General features: G+C 46.6%; 1 protein-coding gene across 1 annotated transcript; it reads left to right on the forward strand.

Moving 5' to 3' along the window:
- Positions 1 to 2,295: 2,295 nt before the first annotated feature.
- On the forward strand, positions 2,296 to 15,583 carry LOC311058078 (solute carrier family 52, riboflavin transporter, member 3-like; the record flags this gene model as incomplete). Its single annotated transcript, XM_084075385.1, is given in 7 exon segments — positions 2,296 to 2,332; positions 3,202 to 3,427; positions 5,270 to 5,403; positions 6,919 to 7,192; positions 7,285 to 7,408; positions 15,390 to 15,438; positions 15,441 to 15,583. Coding segments are annotated over 7 exon segments (987 nt in total).

Consider the following 15,583-nt stretch of genomic DNA (forward strand, 5'->3'; position numbering starts at 1 on the left):
AAATAATCCAGAATAAAACTCACAACAATAAAATATAAATGCACAATAAAGTGCTGGGTGCGTAATTACTGTGAGTCCTATCTGAACTAATTGTTTGTCGACTACGCCACTTTTGTTATAGAGGGAAGTCCCCTTTGAATACACTTTAACTTCTTCTTCAGGCTTTCACAGGTTCGAGGTTAACTGGTAAGTTTCAATACTTTTGGTTTTGAGAATACAACACTGGCATGAGAATATCCCTTTAAGAAACTGGACACGAATACAGTGTATCAAAAAAGGTAAGTCATATTTATTGGGTCCCTAATACATTGGCTTCTATGCCTTAAAAACAATCAAATAAACACTATACTAATAAAACCTATATAAACATACAAAACACAATTAATCTACACAACAACTATAAAATAAATTATAAAGTTGTGCAAATTACGCGGGGCTTAATCACAAGGGTTCCTTAGCATGGGGGGTTTCTGTGCAACAAATACTTTTCAAGTAAAGTGCTGTGCCAATAAAGTGCTTCAAGATACTCAACACGGTTTGTTCAGGGGTAATGCTGCATGTCCATATATGGGGGTAAGATGGGAAAGGGTTTGAGGCCAGTCGTCTTCGTCTTCTCTCTTCTTTCTCTCCGCCTGCAATTATAGAGATCTAGACCAGTTCACTGTGCATTTACACGATACATTTGCGTTGTCTCAGGCAGTGGTTATACAGGGATTCAACGTTGCTTGTTCGAATACTCACTCGCCAGCCAGGTTTTTACACCTGGCGCTGAGTTGGTTGCGTATGCAACGTTATCGCCACTTTCCAGTCTCAGCGCTCCTTATATGGTCTGGTCTCACTCGTCTCTCATATGGTCTGGTCTCACTCGCCTCTTCCTCCCCTTCGGTTCGATCGCTTTCTCCTCTTGGTTTCTCCTTTGAATGTAGGCACACCTCGGCTTCCAAACTCCTAGGTGGCTGGTATGTCTACTTCATCTATGCACTCCTCTACTCCGTGTCTCGGCACAACCTTCCCCTCTGCTGTCCTTCTCCTCACTGACGCCTCTGTCACTTGGGTGCTCTGTTCTCTCTTTCAAACGGTCCCGCCTCCGCTTTTGTACCTGCCAAACCACACCTCCCTCTTCTTTCATTTGTCCGTGGTGACAGTCTGTCTGGGGACATTGGCCATGACCGTGGCCTTGGGCGTGACCGCGTGACTGCCGCTCTGCCACTCAATGTCTCTCAATACATGTGACCAGGGGATCATGGGGAAAACAATTATAAACAATACAGTGCGTAATAATAATTGGTACAAAAATAATAAGATGGTGGGGTTAAATGAGGCAATTATACACATTAAGCACCAATAAAAACAAATTACAAAAGTTTTAAGAACCCCTCATTTCACCCTTGTCACACATACACTGGTTCAGTATCTTTATTTTTATTAGCTGTGCTGAGATTCAAGTGAAAATGGCCCAATGACCTTGTGTGTGGAACATGCACTGTGTGCAATGAGTAGAGTGTTTGGTGCAATTGTGCAACCAAATAAGCTGTCTCGTCCCACAGACCCTCTCCTACATGGGACACAAAAGAACAAGATTAGGATGAACACAAACCAAAGACGGAACAAATGCAGATGACCACAACCTAGAGCGGTCATCACACAAGGCAGAGATAATAGATACATTAAAATATCCCAAACAAATGTGTCGTGTCAGATGAGGCCCAAAATGCGGTTAGCAGGCTGGTAGATGTTATAAGAAGTGGAGAAGAGAGACGTCTTGACCCAGAGTTTCCACAGCATTTATTTATTCAAACAGCATAGCAGCATCGCAACAGCAGAGAGCCAGGGCAGAACCCTGATCTCCCGCACAGCCTGACGGCGTGGTCGTACTACCTTCACAAGTCGTATATCAGTCACCTTTATACTGTAAGTTCCCATTTGAATACAGTTCTTGGGGTGGGGGTCAATGAGAGCCCCCGACCAGCTGTTGATCAATGAGATCTTTGAACTATCAGCTGTCTTGAGGAAGCTAGACCTGGTGACTCCCAGGTTAACAAAAGGCAATGTAAATTAGACTTCACAGCTACAGTATCTGAAGCCCTTGATTACCTGCTCACTCATGATTCTGCTTACTTAGCAAGGTTACATTTATATCAGATGTTTCACCTGAATACTGTTAACTATAAGCCATACAGGCTAATATACGACACATCCCCCCACGAAAGACTCTAACGTCTTTCGCAACAAGTATATTGAATACGGTTTGCAAGAAAAAACATCAAAAATTCTCACTTACGACCCCCCAAGACCATGGCTGAAACTCAAGCGGAACACAAAAAGACATTCAGTAAGATTCAACACAAACAACACATCAGAACAGAACAACTTAGATACAGGCATCGAAATTACACAATAAAGTCATACAGTGATTTACATTCAATTTCAAAATAAAAATAGACAAACTGTTCCACAAAATCAAGCAAGAATATCAGTATTTAGTAACGGATCGACTAACATCTGACGCGTGCGTCATGGGTCACATGACTTTCGACTGACACAGAAGGCAAAGACTGGGACTATTTAAAAATAAAACAAGCTTAAAATATAAAACACTCAGAAAATCTTATTCAGAGAAAATACATAGGATGCTCACTTTCGCAACAAAATATATTTCCCCTTCCAATCAGTGTGTAGGTCTCTCTGTTACCCTTAAACTCTGGAATAAAATGTTACACCGCCAACACACTTTGAAAGCTGACAGTCTACAATTGAATTATACATTTCGTGAAACGATAAAACTTCCCTTCCGACCGATGTCCCCTCACGCCAAGCACCAGTTAGTAACCAAAAGACAACATTCAAGCTTTTCACTAAGCTAACATTGCAACAATTAATTACACATGATAACTCCAACGGAGATGCCCACATACAGATACAAGAAGGAGTGTACCTTCAATGAAATAATAATTCACAAAATAAACTCACATTAAATACCAGTGACCAGAAAGTGTCACAACTAAATCCTCTTTACACTGTCACTCACGGCAACGAAAATACGCTCCGCGGTTTAACTCACTTTTTACATTCAATTATAACCTCTCGTCCCGTATTGTCAGTGTTCCATCCGATAATGCTGCTCCTGTAGTCTCTTTCTCAATGTCCATGCATCTCAGCAAAAAAGCTGAGCGCTGTTCCCAGATGGTATTTGTCTTCCAGCCAAAGAGATAGCCTCTCCACTCTCACCAACTCATCCCCCCACGGAGGACTGCGACCAGCAAGTTCTCCGCAACGCCGTCCGCACAGCCACGCGCTCCGCTAGCAACCACTGGGAAGAGCAGAGAAGAGTAGAGAAGATCCGGTCCCGAGGCCGTCGCAGTCATCACAGCAGCCGCTGCGAGGTCCTTCATCGTAGTAGAAACCCAGGTCGTGTGACGTCTCCATGGTTTGCTCCGCGGTGGTCCTCCTCGCCGTAGGAAAACTCCCGTGGATCCGAACCAAACGTCCTCCACAGCCAGGCCCGCTCCCGTGGCACCTCAAAACACACAGGTTCTTTAATCGATGCACACGCCGAAAAGCATGCACAACAATGGAGCTGGCTCGCCAAGTGACGTGTCTGATGAGGCCCAAAATGCGGTTAGCAGGCTGGTAGATGTTATAAGAAGTGGAGAAGAGAGACGTCTTGACCCAGAGTTTCCACAGCATTTATTTATTCAAACAGCATAGCAGCATCGCAACAGCAGAGAGCCAGGGCAGAGCCCTGATCTCCCGCACAGCCTGACGGCGTGGTCGTACTACCTTCACAAGTCATATATCAGTCACCTTTATACTGTAAGTTCCCATTTGAATACAGTTCTTGGGGTGGGGGTCAATGAGAGCCCCCGACCAGCTGTTGATCAATGAGATCTTTGAACTATCAGCTGTCTTGAGGAAGCTAGACCTGGTGACTCCCAGGTTAACAAAAGGCAATGTAAATTAGACTTCACAGCTATCTGAAGCCCTTGATTACCTGCTGCCAACCAGTCTGTGTCACTCATGATTCTGCTTACTTAGCAAGGTTACATTTATATCAGATGTTTCACCTGAATACTGTTTCATAACTATAAGCCATACAGGCTAATATACGACAAATGTATTCACAAAGCAAAGATTTTGACCAGGAACTATGTAATATTTATACATGACAGTCGTTGGCTAATGACCATGCATAACACCTATGAGCCATATGAAGCAGGCTAGCCCATATGAGACCAAAAAATATATTAAGGGAAAAAAATATGGAGGGAAAAAAACATTTCAAGTTTTTTTCCTTATTCTTTTTTTTACGGTAGGCCTATCTAGGCCAATGTCAAAAGCAACGCTCAATTTGTGTTATTTAATTAAAAGTTGACAAAGTCAACTCACTCAACTATAGAGACTAGTAGGTTTTGTGTTAGTGATGAGAGACATAATACCACAACAAACCACATCTACTAAATGGAATAAGCTTTGACAGTAACAAGTAGCCTAATGCCAAGTTATTTTGTTTACAGCTAAACATGATTCAGCCATATAAAGCCTTCCAATTGTGTCATGTTATGAGCTAAATCTTTCCAGCTTGTTACAGGCTGGTGAGAATGCAATGTTTAGTAAAATAACCCCTAGGAACATACAAATAACTCAATATTATATCAGTTATGTCCAACTGTGGACTGTTTGTTGTGGCATAGGTCCGTGATTCTCAACTTTAATTTTAAGAACCCACAGGCTAGCGCATAATGTATTGATTAGACCACGGACCTGCAGAGCTGCTAAATGATTAACTGTTAATCATAGCTGTTCTAAAGCATTCCTGAGAAGAGAACCCCATGTGTTGAGAAGAATCAGTGTTGAGTAACTTACTTTGACTGCAGCAGAATGTTTGACTGTCTAGGGGCTTTTAATATCATTCATTTTGAGGGGAGGCATGCGTTAATCCGACAGACCTTTTCTCCGACTATGTGGCATCCGCGTGCGGTTAGGGTTAGGGTGCGGGTTTGGTTCGGGTTTAGTATTGGAAACGTCGGAGCGCTGCGCTGTCGGAGGAATGCGCTGTCGGACTAACGTACTGCACCCCATTTTGAGTCTCCTCCACAGTCAGGACAGATACTTGTCCTTTCAGCTCCACCACTCTTTTTCTGGGAAAATCCACAGTCAGGACAGATACTTGTCCTTTCAGCTCCACCACTCTTTTTCTGGGAAAACGGCTTGGGGTCCATATTTGATAAAGATAACATAATGCAAACGCCAATTAATCTCTCCTTCTCAGGAATCTCAGAACTCCTCTCTTACGTTGCTGTTCTGTTTACAACTGCACTGATGATGGTCAACGTCGCTTTGAGCATGGAGATCAGCTCCCTGGCATAGAGTACAGGAGTCCTGACGTCACTCGTCCATCCCCTGGTTCGTAAAGTAATTTTGCTATGGAGAAAAACATTGGGTCATCTTAGAATCGTCTCATAAAATAATTGTGGTCCAAAAATAAACAAACTGTCTCTGCGATATTGTCAGGGAGGAGGTTCTGTATTGTTTATGATAGTCAGTCTGTTTCTGTCGAAGATTTAACTAATTCGTCGGAAGTAACATTAGCGTTTTCTCACCGTCAGTTGATGGTTCATATCCATAAGAGTAAAACCGCCGGGTAATTTGTTTATTTTTGGAACACAGTTTTTATTTGACACGATATTAAACAGGTCTATTGGAAGTCAGAACGGGAGGGAAAAACGCGACCAAGGTAGGATGTGTTCGGTGCTCTATAACAGCTGTAGTCATTCACTGAAGTCGTTCCGTGATGATGTCATTATGTAGAATGCCCAATGATGTTGTTACCTATTTTTTTATGTATTTCCTTGCTTACGGCAATGAAACTATTCCGTAAGTGTTGCACTGGACGGACATGGTCGCCTCGGAAAACAAATGATTTTTGGACACTTTAAACTTCTGCTCCACTCCGCATTGGGCCACCACTAGGCTCAATGCAACTTGTCAGCTTTAGATACTAGTTACTTTGCAGATTTACAGCACACGTGAACCACTTAAACCCTATTTTATACTTTGAGGGCTGTGTACAGTTCAGTGAAAGTTCACATTCTGAACAGTGACATCATCGGTAGGCAGATTTGGTTATTTCAAACAAAATATATATTTTTCATTTTTTTATGCATGTTAACTTTCCAAGATTAGAAAGCCTGCAGTTTCTATTAGCTTGGATTCCCCATCGATGATGTCACTGGTAGGCAGGTTTCTGAACTGTTCACAGCCCTCCTCTGAGACACAGAGTGAGTAGACATCTTACAGTATAATGATCTTTAGTGAGGACCAATTATATAAAGATAAGTATAATAATATTATAATGAGCATTAGTGAGAACCAATTATATAAACATAAGGTTGAACATGGGCGAAGTGGTCCTTTTAAGTCAGTGGTTCTCAAAGCAGGGACCAGGGACCCTCAGGGTTCCTTGTGGGGGTTCCAAATGGACACTTACAGGTCTGTAACTGAGGGTACAAGTGGAACCAAATGGACCCTTGTGGGTCCATTTGGTTCCACTTGTACACTCTCAAAGTTGTGGCTTTTCCTTGAATTTAAAAACTTTGAGAACCACTGCTTTACCCCATTCAATTCGGGAACACATCTGTGTCATTTAAGATTTGAGCTATAACCATTATTTTATATTTTGGCTGTTCAAAAATAGCAGAGGGGGGTTCGTAGCCTGTCCAGGTTGTATTTGTGTATTTGAGAATTTGTTTGGAAGTAATTACTAAAAGGTTTGGGAGTGGCGTTGGGGGGTATGTTTAAACTTAAAATAAAAATGCATATTTTATAAGTGTTGATCTGGAAGACGGTAAATAGTTTTAGCTTTTTGAAAAAAAAGTGGAGCAGAAGTGATCAAGTCGTTTTTGAAAAACTGTCCAGCAGCAACAGCCCAGGACGTGAAGGCGCCCCAGCAGCAGCAGAACGAGGACAGCGGTCAGAGCAGGCCTCTGCTGGCCAAGCCCAAACACTCTGTCTACCAGATGGCTTTCATCTACTTCCTGGTGGTGTGGATCAACGCCGCCACCAACGGGCTGCTGCCGTCGGTGCAGACCTACTCCTGCATGCCTTACGGCAACCTGGCCTACCACCTGTCTGCCGCCCTGGCCTCTGTTGCCAACCCGCTGGCCTGTGTTGTTGCCATGTTCTTTCCAAACAGGTAATACTGTACTGGTCGTTACCCACTGGTATACTTAAGTAAAACATTTGAGTACTTTTTCCAAGAGTAAACTTGCTGCGTTGTGTTTGCAGGTCTCTGGTCTTCTTGGGTGTGCTGAGTGCGTTGGGCTCTGGGTTTGGAGGCTACAACATGGCCATGGCAGCCATGAGTCCATGTCCCCTGCTTCACAGCTCTACCATAGTAGAGGTTCTCATTGTAAGTGGTGATGATAGAATATAAAACCATGCCATGATACGTCACTCCATCCGTAATTCAACTCAATATCATAAACGACACAGGGTCACATACCTGACAGATGATTGGAACACAGCTCTTATATGACGCGATGCTAAGATGACCCTATGGGATTTTCTGTAGAAAAGATACTTCTGTGACCCAGAGGTAGTGAATGACGTCAGGACTTCGGTACTCTATGTTTTTGTGACAGGGTCAAAGCAGGGGGGTGAAACCAAATTGTAACATTTTTTATTGATGATGAAAAACCTGTATTACGCACTTAAAAACATCATTCTCTTAACTATATTTCTGCACTGCATGTTTTATGGTTGACAATGTATTTCCCCCCGGTCCCCGAGCCACTTGACATTGGACTCCCCTATAGGCTGTGTGACATTGGCCTTGTGACAGCGGACGGCCAATGTCCCCAGGTCACGCTGGTGGCAGAGCGAATGAGGGCGGAGTAGGGTGTGGCCCACCTTATTCAAAAGTGAGCGCGAGCCACTTGGACAGCAGAGAGACAGGCATACAGGGCAGTGTGGAAGTGACAGCCAGAAGGGACGGTTGTGCACAGGAGGAGCAGACATACCACGGAGCAGAGGTGGGGAATACAGTGATCGCGGCACGTACCAAGCCACCAGCAGCGGACGGTGAGCAGACGGCGCAGTAGCAGCAGAGACGGGGAGGACAGACAGACGAACCAAGGAACGGAGGAGAGGTCCAGTGGCGATAACGTTGCGCGCTTCACACCCTCAAAGCCAGACGTACAGTCTGGCGGGCGAGTAAGTGTCCTTCTATGCAACGTTACCTTTATAAACCCACGGTCCTAAACCTCATATGTGAAATATACCTGAACAGATGAACTGGTTCTAGTTTCTATGATTGCAGGCAATACGCACGAAGACAAGAAGAGACAGTGATTCCTGGCCTAAACCCCCGCTCCAGTTAAACCCCATATAAGGACATTCCCACCTTTTGCATTGAACCGTGATGAGTATATGACATATAGCAATTGAATTGGCACTTGGCACTTTACTGCTTCAGTAATAGTTGGCACTTTAACGCTAAATTCATTATTTATTTGCTATAGTTTGCACAAGCCCTGTCTGTTTTTAGTGTTTGGTGATTGTCTGTATTCCTGTATTTTAGTTAGTTAGTGGGCGCATTAGGAGGTTGAGGTTTTAGAATTAGTGTTATATTTTGTTTATGCTTTTCAATATTTTATGGCTTATAGACGCCACTGTATTAGCTTAATAAAATAGATTACCTTTTTATACAAACCTGTTTCCGTCCAGCTTTCTCCAAGGGATATGTGTGAAGTGTTGTTCTCATTTAAAAGTATTGTACTTACCTGGGTAAACTCGAACCTGTGAATAGCCTAAGAAAGAGTGTTACAGAGGACCCTACCTCTTAAATAAAAAGGTGGCGTAGTCTTGCAGTACCTAACAAACAGTATTATTCTCACAGTAATTACGCACCCCGCACTTTACCGTGCAACTGATATTTTATTGTTGTGAGTTTAATGTGTATTGTTATTTATTTATTATTGAGACAAAGTAAAGAGTGTCAGCATTCTAAAAAGAAGTGGCAAGTTACATGTGACAACCTGGCCACCGTCACATATTTGGCGTAGCGCGGCAGGACTGGGTAGAGAACAACACAAAATCCCTAAGAGAAACTGTATTGAAATTTTGCTGTTTTGCTGCTTTTTGTTTTGTTTTGTTTGGTTGAATCAAGAAAGTAATGATGATGATGCCAGTGTATCCAGGGGCACCGTGGCTACCTAAGTTTTCGGGCATAGAAGGTGAGGAGAAATACAGGGAATGGAGAGAACAGATTAAAGGATTATTGGGCACTCAGGATTTAACAGAGGAGAAAAAAGTTGCTTTTGTAGTACAGACCCTTACTGAGGAAGCTAAGCGACAAATTAGTGTAATTGACAAGGAAGATCGCAATACAGTGGCCAAAGTCTTTAAATGTTTAGACACGTTGTATAAAACATCTGTTTCTGCTTCCCAAGCTCGTGCCTTGTTCTATGGCTGTGCGCAACGCGCAGGCGAAAGTGTGCAGGCTTATATTTTGAGGCTTAGAGAGTTGTTCTGCGGGCTGCGGCGGCTCGACCCAGACACCGCTCCCTCCGATGCCATTCTGCGAGAGCAGTTACTTGTAGGACTGTCTGAAGGCCCTCTGGGTCAAGCCTTAAGAATATATGCCCGTCGAAACCCCACAGAAGACTTCGCCGCCCTAAAAAATGAGGCCTTCCTACTAGACACTGAACATAGAAGAGAAGGGACTGCTGAAATCTTGTGCCATGCTGTTAAACCTGTCTCTATCCCAACACCCTCACAGGAATCTGAATGGAGAGAGAAACTGAAACAGGAGATTATGGAAGACGTCAAATCGCAAATGCAGGGGTTTACGCAGGAGCTCATGAAAGAGATCAGACCGCTCCTTCGACCCAACACCACCGATACACGACCTCGCGGTTCGCCTCCATCTGAACGACGCCGGGAGCCGTACCAACGCAACGAGTGGGATGAGGGAGGTAGGCCGATCTGTAGGAGCTGTAGGCAGTCTGGGCACATTGCTCGCTTTTGTAAATCTGACCCCAATCATTTAAACTAGTACGCCCTGTCGCCGAGGTCCGGGAGACAGGGGTGCAGCGCGCACTCGCCAGATCAAGGGCTAATGAAGTGTTTATTGGGGACTGTCCGACTATTGGGATCACTATGGGAGGAGTCCACTTAAGGGGGTTACTGGATACTGGGTCACAAGTCACATTAATGCAGCAAAGCTTATTTGAGGAAAAATTCTCACACCTAACGTTGGGAAATGGGCCCCTTGTTTTTAAATTACGCGCCGCTAATGGTCTTGACTTACCGTACACTGGCTATGCCATATTGGACCTAGAGCTGGAGGGAATGAAGATCCCAGGGAGAGGAGTTGTAATCGTGAAAGATGAACATTGTACTCAACCGCTGATTATTGGGATGAATGTCGTGAACGCTGTATGGCATGCCCTCTTTAAATGGCCTGGGAGGCCTGTGTTTCCATGTCAGCAGGGAAGGACGCTGTGGAAGGACGCATTCGCCACCTGTAGGAGGGTGGAGGCAGTGACGAACGAAGATGGGTCCATCGGTTATGTGTGGCCGGTCGGCCGGCGGAAGATTCGAATCCCCGCGCAGAGTGAAGTGATGATCTGGGGCCGCGCTTGGAGAGGACCAAATGGAGCGGACTACGAGGCCTTGATGGAAGCCTTGCCGGATGGAAAAGATTTGGGAGTGGCCCGTGCCCTCGTCACGGTGCGCCACGGACGTGTTCCCATACGAGTGTGCAACCCACACGCATATAGTCTGGTCCTGGACCGCCACCAGAAGCTGGGAAGGCTGTACCCGGTGGAAGAAGCGGATGTCCGAGGCGGCAGGGACCTGAGCCTGTCCTTGGGGACCGACGGAGAGGTGGAAGTGGCCGTAATCAGTGTGGAAGATGATGGACCACTGAAGACCCTGCCCGAAGAGATGGAAGTGTTGACGGAGCGTGATGACCTGCCGGAGGCGCAGAAGAGAGAGTTACACGAGATGTTGTGTCGGTGGAAGAAGGTGTTCGCCATCCATGACGAGGATTTCGGACGGACGGACGTCGTGCAACACCAGATACCGACCGGAGACGCGGCACCCATACGAGAGCGACACCGGCCGTTGCCGCCCTCCATGTACCGGGAGATGAAGACCCTCCTGAATGAGATGCTGGAGAAGGGAGTCATCAAGGAGAGTTGTAGTCCGTGGGCGGCACCTATCGTACTGGTCAAGAAGAAAGATGGCAGCTGGAGGTTCTGCGTCGACTACAGGAAACTTAACGCCGTGACGCACAAGGACGCCTTCCCCCTACCCAGGATAGAAGAGACGCTCACCAGCCTGACGAAGGCGCAATGGTTCTCCACGTTAGACCTGGCCAGCGGGTATTGGCAAGTAGGAATGGATCCCCGGGACCGGGAGAAGACCGCCTTTACGACCCCGCTGGGCCTGTTCGAGTTTCAACGCATGCCGTTCGGGCTTTGTAATGCGCCCGCGACGTTCCAGAGGCTGATGCAGCAGTGTCTGAGTGGTCAGGTGACAGAATCCTTGCTGGTATATCTTGATGACATTATAGTATATTCACCTGACTTCTCCTCTCATCTACAGCACCTCGAGCTCGTCTTCCAACGCCTGTGGAGACATGGACTGAAGCTGCGGTTAGACAAATGCAAACTTCTGCGGAGGGAAGTGCAATTTCTGGGCCATGTCGTGGACAAAGAGGGAGTGCGGCCCGATCCGGAGAAAGTGGTGGCAGTGCGGGACTGGACACCACCCTCAACGGTCCGCGAGGTCCGCGCGTTTCTAGGTCTAGCGGGTTACTATAGGCGTTTCGTGTCCTCTTTTGCTGCTATAGCACGACCCTTAAACAACTTATTGATAGGAATCCCAAATGACGTAAAATCCCACCAGTGTAAAGTCGAGTGGACTTCGGAGTGCCAGCGGGCGTTTGATGCGTTAAAGAGTGCCCTCACACAAGCCCCGGTGTTAGCGTATGCAGATTATACACAGCCTTTTGTGGTTTACACTGATGCGAGTGGCCGTGGGTTGGGAGCGGTTCTAGCCCAGGTCCAAGACGGTCACGAACGTGTAATAGCTTATGCAAGCCGCAGTCTCCACCCGACCGAGCAGAATGACGCAAATTATAGCTCGTTCAAATTGGAGCTTTTGGCCCTTAAATGGGCCGTGACCGAGAAGTTTAAAGATTATCTCACTGGCGCTCGATTCACAATATTCACGGACAATAACCCTGTTGCGCATCTCCAAACGGCTAGATTGGGAGCTGTGGAACAACGGTGGGCTGCTCAACTTGCGTCGTTTACTTTCGACATCAAGTATCGACCGGGCAAAAACAACGCCAACGCTGATGCCCTATCGCGGTTCCCAGTGCAGCCTGTAGATGTGGCGGCTGTACAATCGACGCCAGCAGCCCGGGAGGATGAGTGGAGAGAGACGCAGGATCGGGATCCAGATGTGCAGGTGGTGAAGAGGTGCGTGGAACGGGGGAGAGCCCCTAATATGGTGGAGAGGAAGAATTGGACTCGGGGAGCGCGGCAACTGTTACGCCAGTGGAACAAACTGATTATACGAAATCATGTGTTATATAGGAAGGTGACCGATCCTTATACCAAAGAACAATACTCACAGATCATTTGTCCAGGTTCACGCAGAGAGGAGGTATGGAGAGGAATCCACACGGCCGCGGCGCATGCTGGGTTGGAGAGGACCTTGGCCCAGCTGCGACGTCGGTTCTATTGGCCAGGCATGGAGGGAGCGGTGCGTCAGTTACAACAGGGTTGTGTCGCCTGCAGCCTGCAGAGGAACAGGTCAGAGCCTCGGGCCCCCTTACAACCCTTTGAAGTCTCATATCCACTAGAAGTAATAGCCATTGATTTCCTCACATTAGGTAGGCCTGCTGATGCGTGGCAAAACATTCTGGTAGCTACTGACTTATTCACCCGTTATAGTTGGGCTATTGCCACCCGAGACCAGACTGCGCACACCACTGTCCGTGCGTTATGGACGCATATTATCCAGCCGTTCGGCTGTCCGGCCCGGTTCCACTCAGATCGAGGCCCCAACTTCGAGTCCGAGTTAATGCACCATTTATGTCAGACTTATGGTATTGCAAAAAGTCGCACCACTCCGTACCACCCGGCTGGGAACGGTGGAGTGGAACGATTTAATCAGACATTACTGAACATGTTGCGATCACTAGACACTGATAAACAAGGAAGATGGAATGAGCACTTACCCGAGTTAGTTCATGCTTATAACAACACGATCCATAGTGCTACGGGTTATGCCCCCGCCTACTTAATGTTTGGCCGACATTTGAGGCGCCCTATAGATGTCCAGTTAGGAGTGCAGTCAGCGCAAGAGCGCATGGGAGTGGGTGGCTGGGTACAGGACCACCAACAGAGAATGGCGACAGCTTATAGGACCGCAGGGGAGAGGATGGGAGAAACGGCCAAGAGGAGAAAGCAGGTTTATGACCGTAGGGCCGGTATTACACCCCTATTACCAGGAGAGAGAGTGTGGATTCGAAATAGGAAGAGAGATGGCCAGGGGAAATTGAGTACGTGGTGGGACCCCGAGCCTTACGCAGTGATGGAACAGGTGGGAGCTACGGGGTTGGTGTACCGAGTCAGACCCGAGAAGGGGGGGCGAGAAAAGACCATACATAGAAATGCGTTGAAAGTGTGTGTAGCCCCCAGGTCGCCCCACGAGGACCCCCCAGCTGTAGTGCAGCCCGAGCAGGTAGAAGCAACAACGCCGCAGTATTATGGGTTTCTCTCCGTCCCGAGAGCACCAGATGAGCCACGGCGCTCGGGAAGAGCAAATATAGGCCAGCCACCCCAGAGGTATGGACATGATTAGGGACAGTTGCAGGGACTGGCAACGGAAAAGTGGGGGGGGATGTGACAGGGTCAAAGCAGGGGGGTGAAACCAAATTGTAACATTTTTTATTGATGATGAAAAACCTGTATTACGCACTTAAAAACATCATTCTCTTAACTATATTTCTGCACTGCATGTTTTATGGTTGACAATGTATTTCCCCCCGGTCCCCGAGCCACTTGACATTGGACTCCCCTATAGGCTGTGTGACATTGGCCTTGTGACAGCGGACGGCCAATGTCCCCAGGTCACGCTGGTGGCAGAGCGAATGAGGGCGGAGTAGGGTGTGGCCCACCTTATTCAAAAGTGAGCGCGAGCCACTTGGACAGCAGAGAGACAGGCATACAGGGCAGTGTGGAAGTGACAGCCAGAAGGGACGGTTGTGCACAGGAGGAGCAGACATACCACGGAGCAGAGGTGGGGAATACAGTGATCGCGGCACGTACCAAGCCACCAGCAGCGGACGGTGAGCAGACGGCGCAGTAGCAGCAGAGACGGGGAGGACAGACAGACGAACCAAGGAACGGAGGAGAGGTCCAGTGGCGATAACGTTGCGCGCTTCACACCCTCAAAGCCAGACGTACAGTCTGGCGGGCGAGTAAGTGTCCTTCTATGCAACGTTACCTTTATAAACCCACGGTCCTAAACCTCATATGTGAAATATACCTGAACAGATGAACTGGTTCTAGTTTCTATGATTGCAGGCAATACGCACGAAGACAAGAAGAGACAGTGATTCCTGGCCTAAACCCCCGCTCCAGTTAAACCCCATATAAGGACATTCCCACCTTTTGCATTGAACCGTGATGAGTATATGACATATAGCAATTGAATTGGCACTTGGCACTTTACTGCTTCAGTAATAGTTGGCACTTTAACGCTAAATTCATTATTTATTTGCTATAGTTTGCACAAGCCCTGTCTGTTTTTAGTGTTTGGTGATTGTCTGTATTCCTGTATTTTAGTTAGTTAGTGGGCGCATTAGGAGGTTGAGGTTTTAGAATTAGTGTTATATTTTGTTTATGCTTTTCAATATTTTATGGCTTATAGACGCCACTGTATTAGCTTAATAAAATAGATTACCTTTTTATACAAACCTGTTTCCGTCCAGCTTTCTCCAAGGGATATGTGTGAAGTGTTGTTCTCATTTAAAAGTATTGTACTTACCTGGGTAAACTCGAACCTGTGAATAGCCTAAGAAAGAGTGTTACAGAGGACCCTACCTCTTAAATAAAAAGGTGGCGTAGTCTTGCAGTACCTAACAAACAGTATTATTCTCACAGTAATTACGCACCCCGCACTTTACCGTGCAACTGATATTTTATTGTTGTGAGTTTAATGTGTATTGTTATTTATTTATTATTGAGACAAAGTAAAGAGTGTCAGCATTCTAAAAAGAAGTGGCAAGTTACATGTGACAACCTGGCCACCGTCACATTTTGGTGTTTTGTGTGCGTGCGTATAAGGGGCCGCTCTGTCATCTCCAGGTGGTGTCGTGGTTCTCTTCCACCGGAAGTCTGTCCTTCGTGAAGGTAATGGTGGGAGCCACAGCGCCCTCGTGTGGTGTGGAGCGGCGGCACAGATCGGCTCGCTGGTTGGCTCGGTCACCATGTTCCCACTGGTCAACGTGTTTGATCTGTTCAAGTCAGGAGACCTCTGCAACACTGCATGTCCTCCATGA

The sequence above is a fragment of the Gymnoscopelus microlampas genome (assembly GCF_963454915.1).
Source record: "Gymnoscopelus microlampas genome assembly, chromosome: 13".
In the NCBI taxonomy this organism is placed as follows: domain Eukaryota; kingdom Metazoa; phylum Chordata; class Actinopteri; order Myctophiformes; family Myctophidae; genus Gymnoscopelus; species Gymnoscopelus microlampas.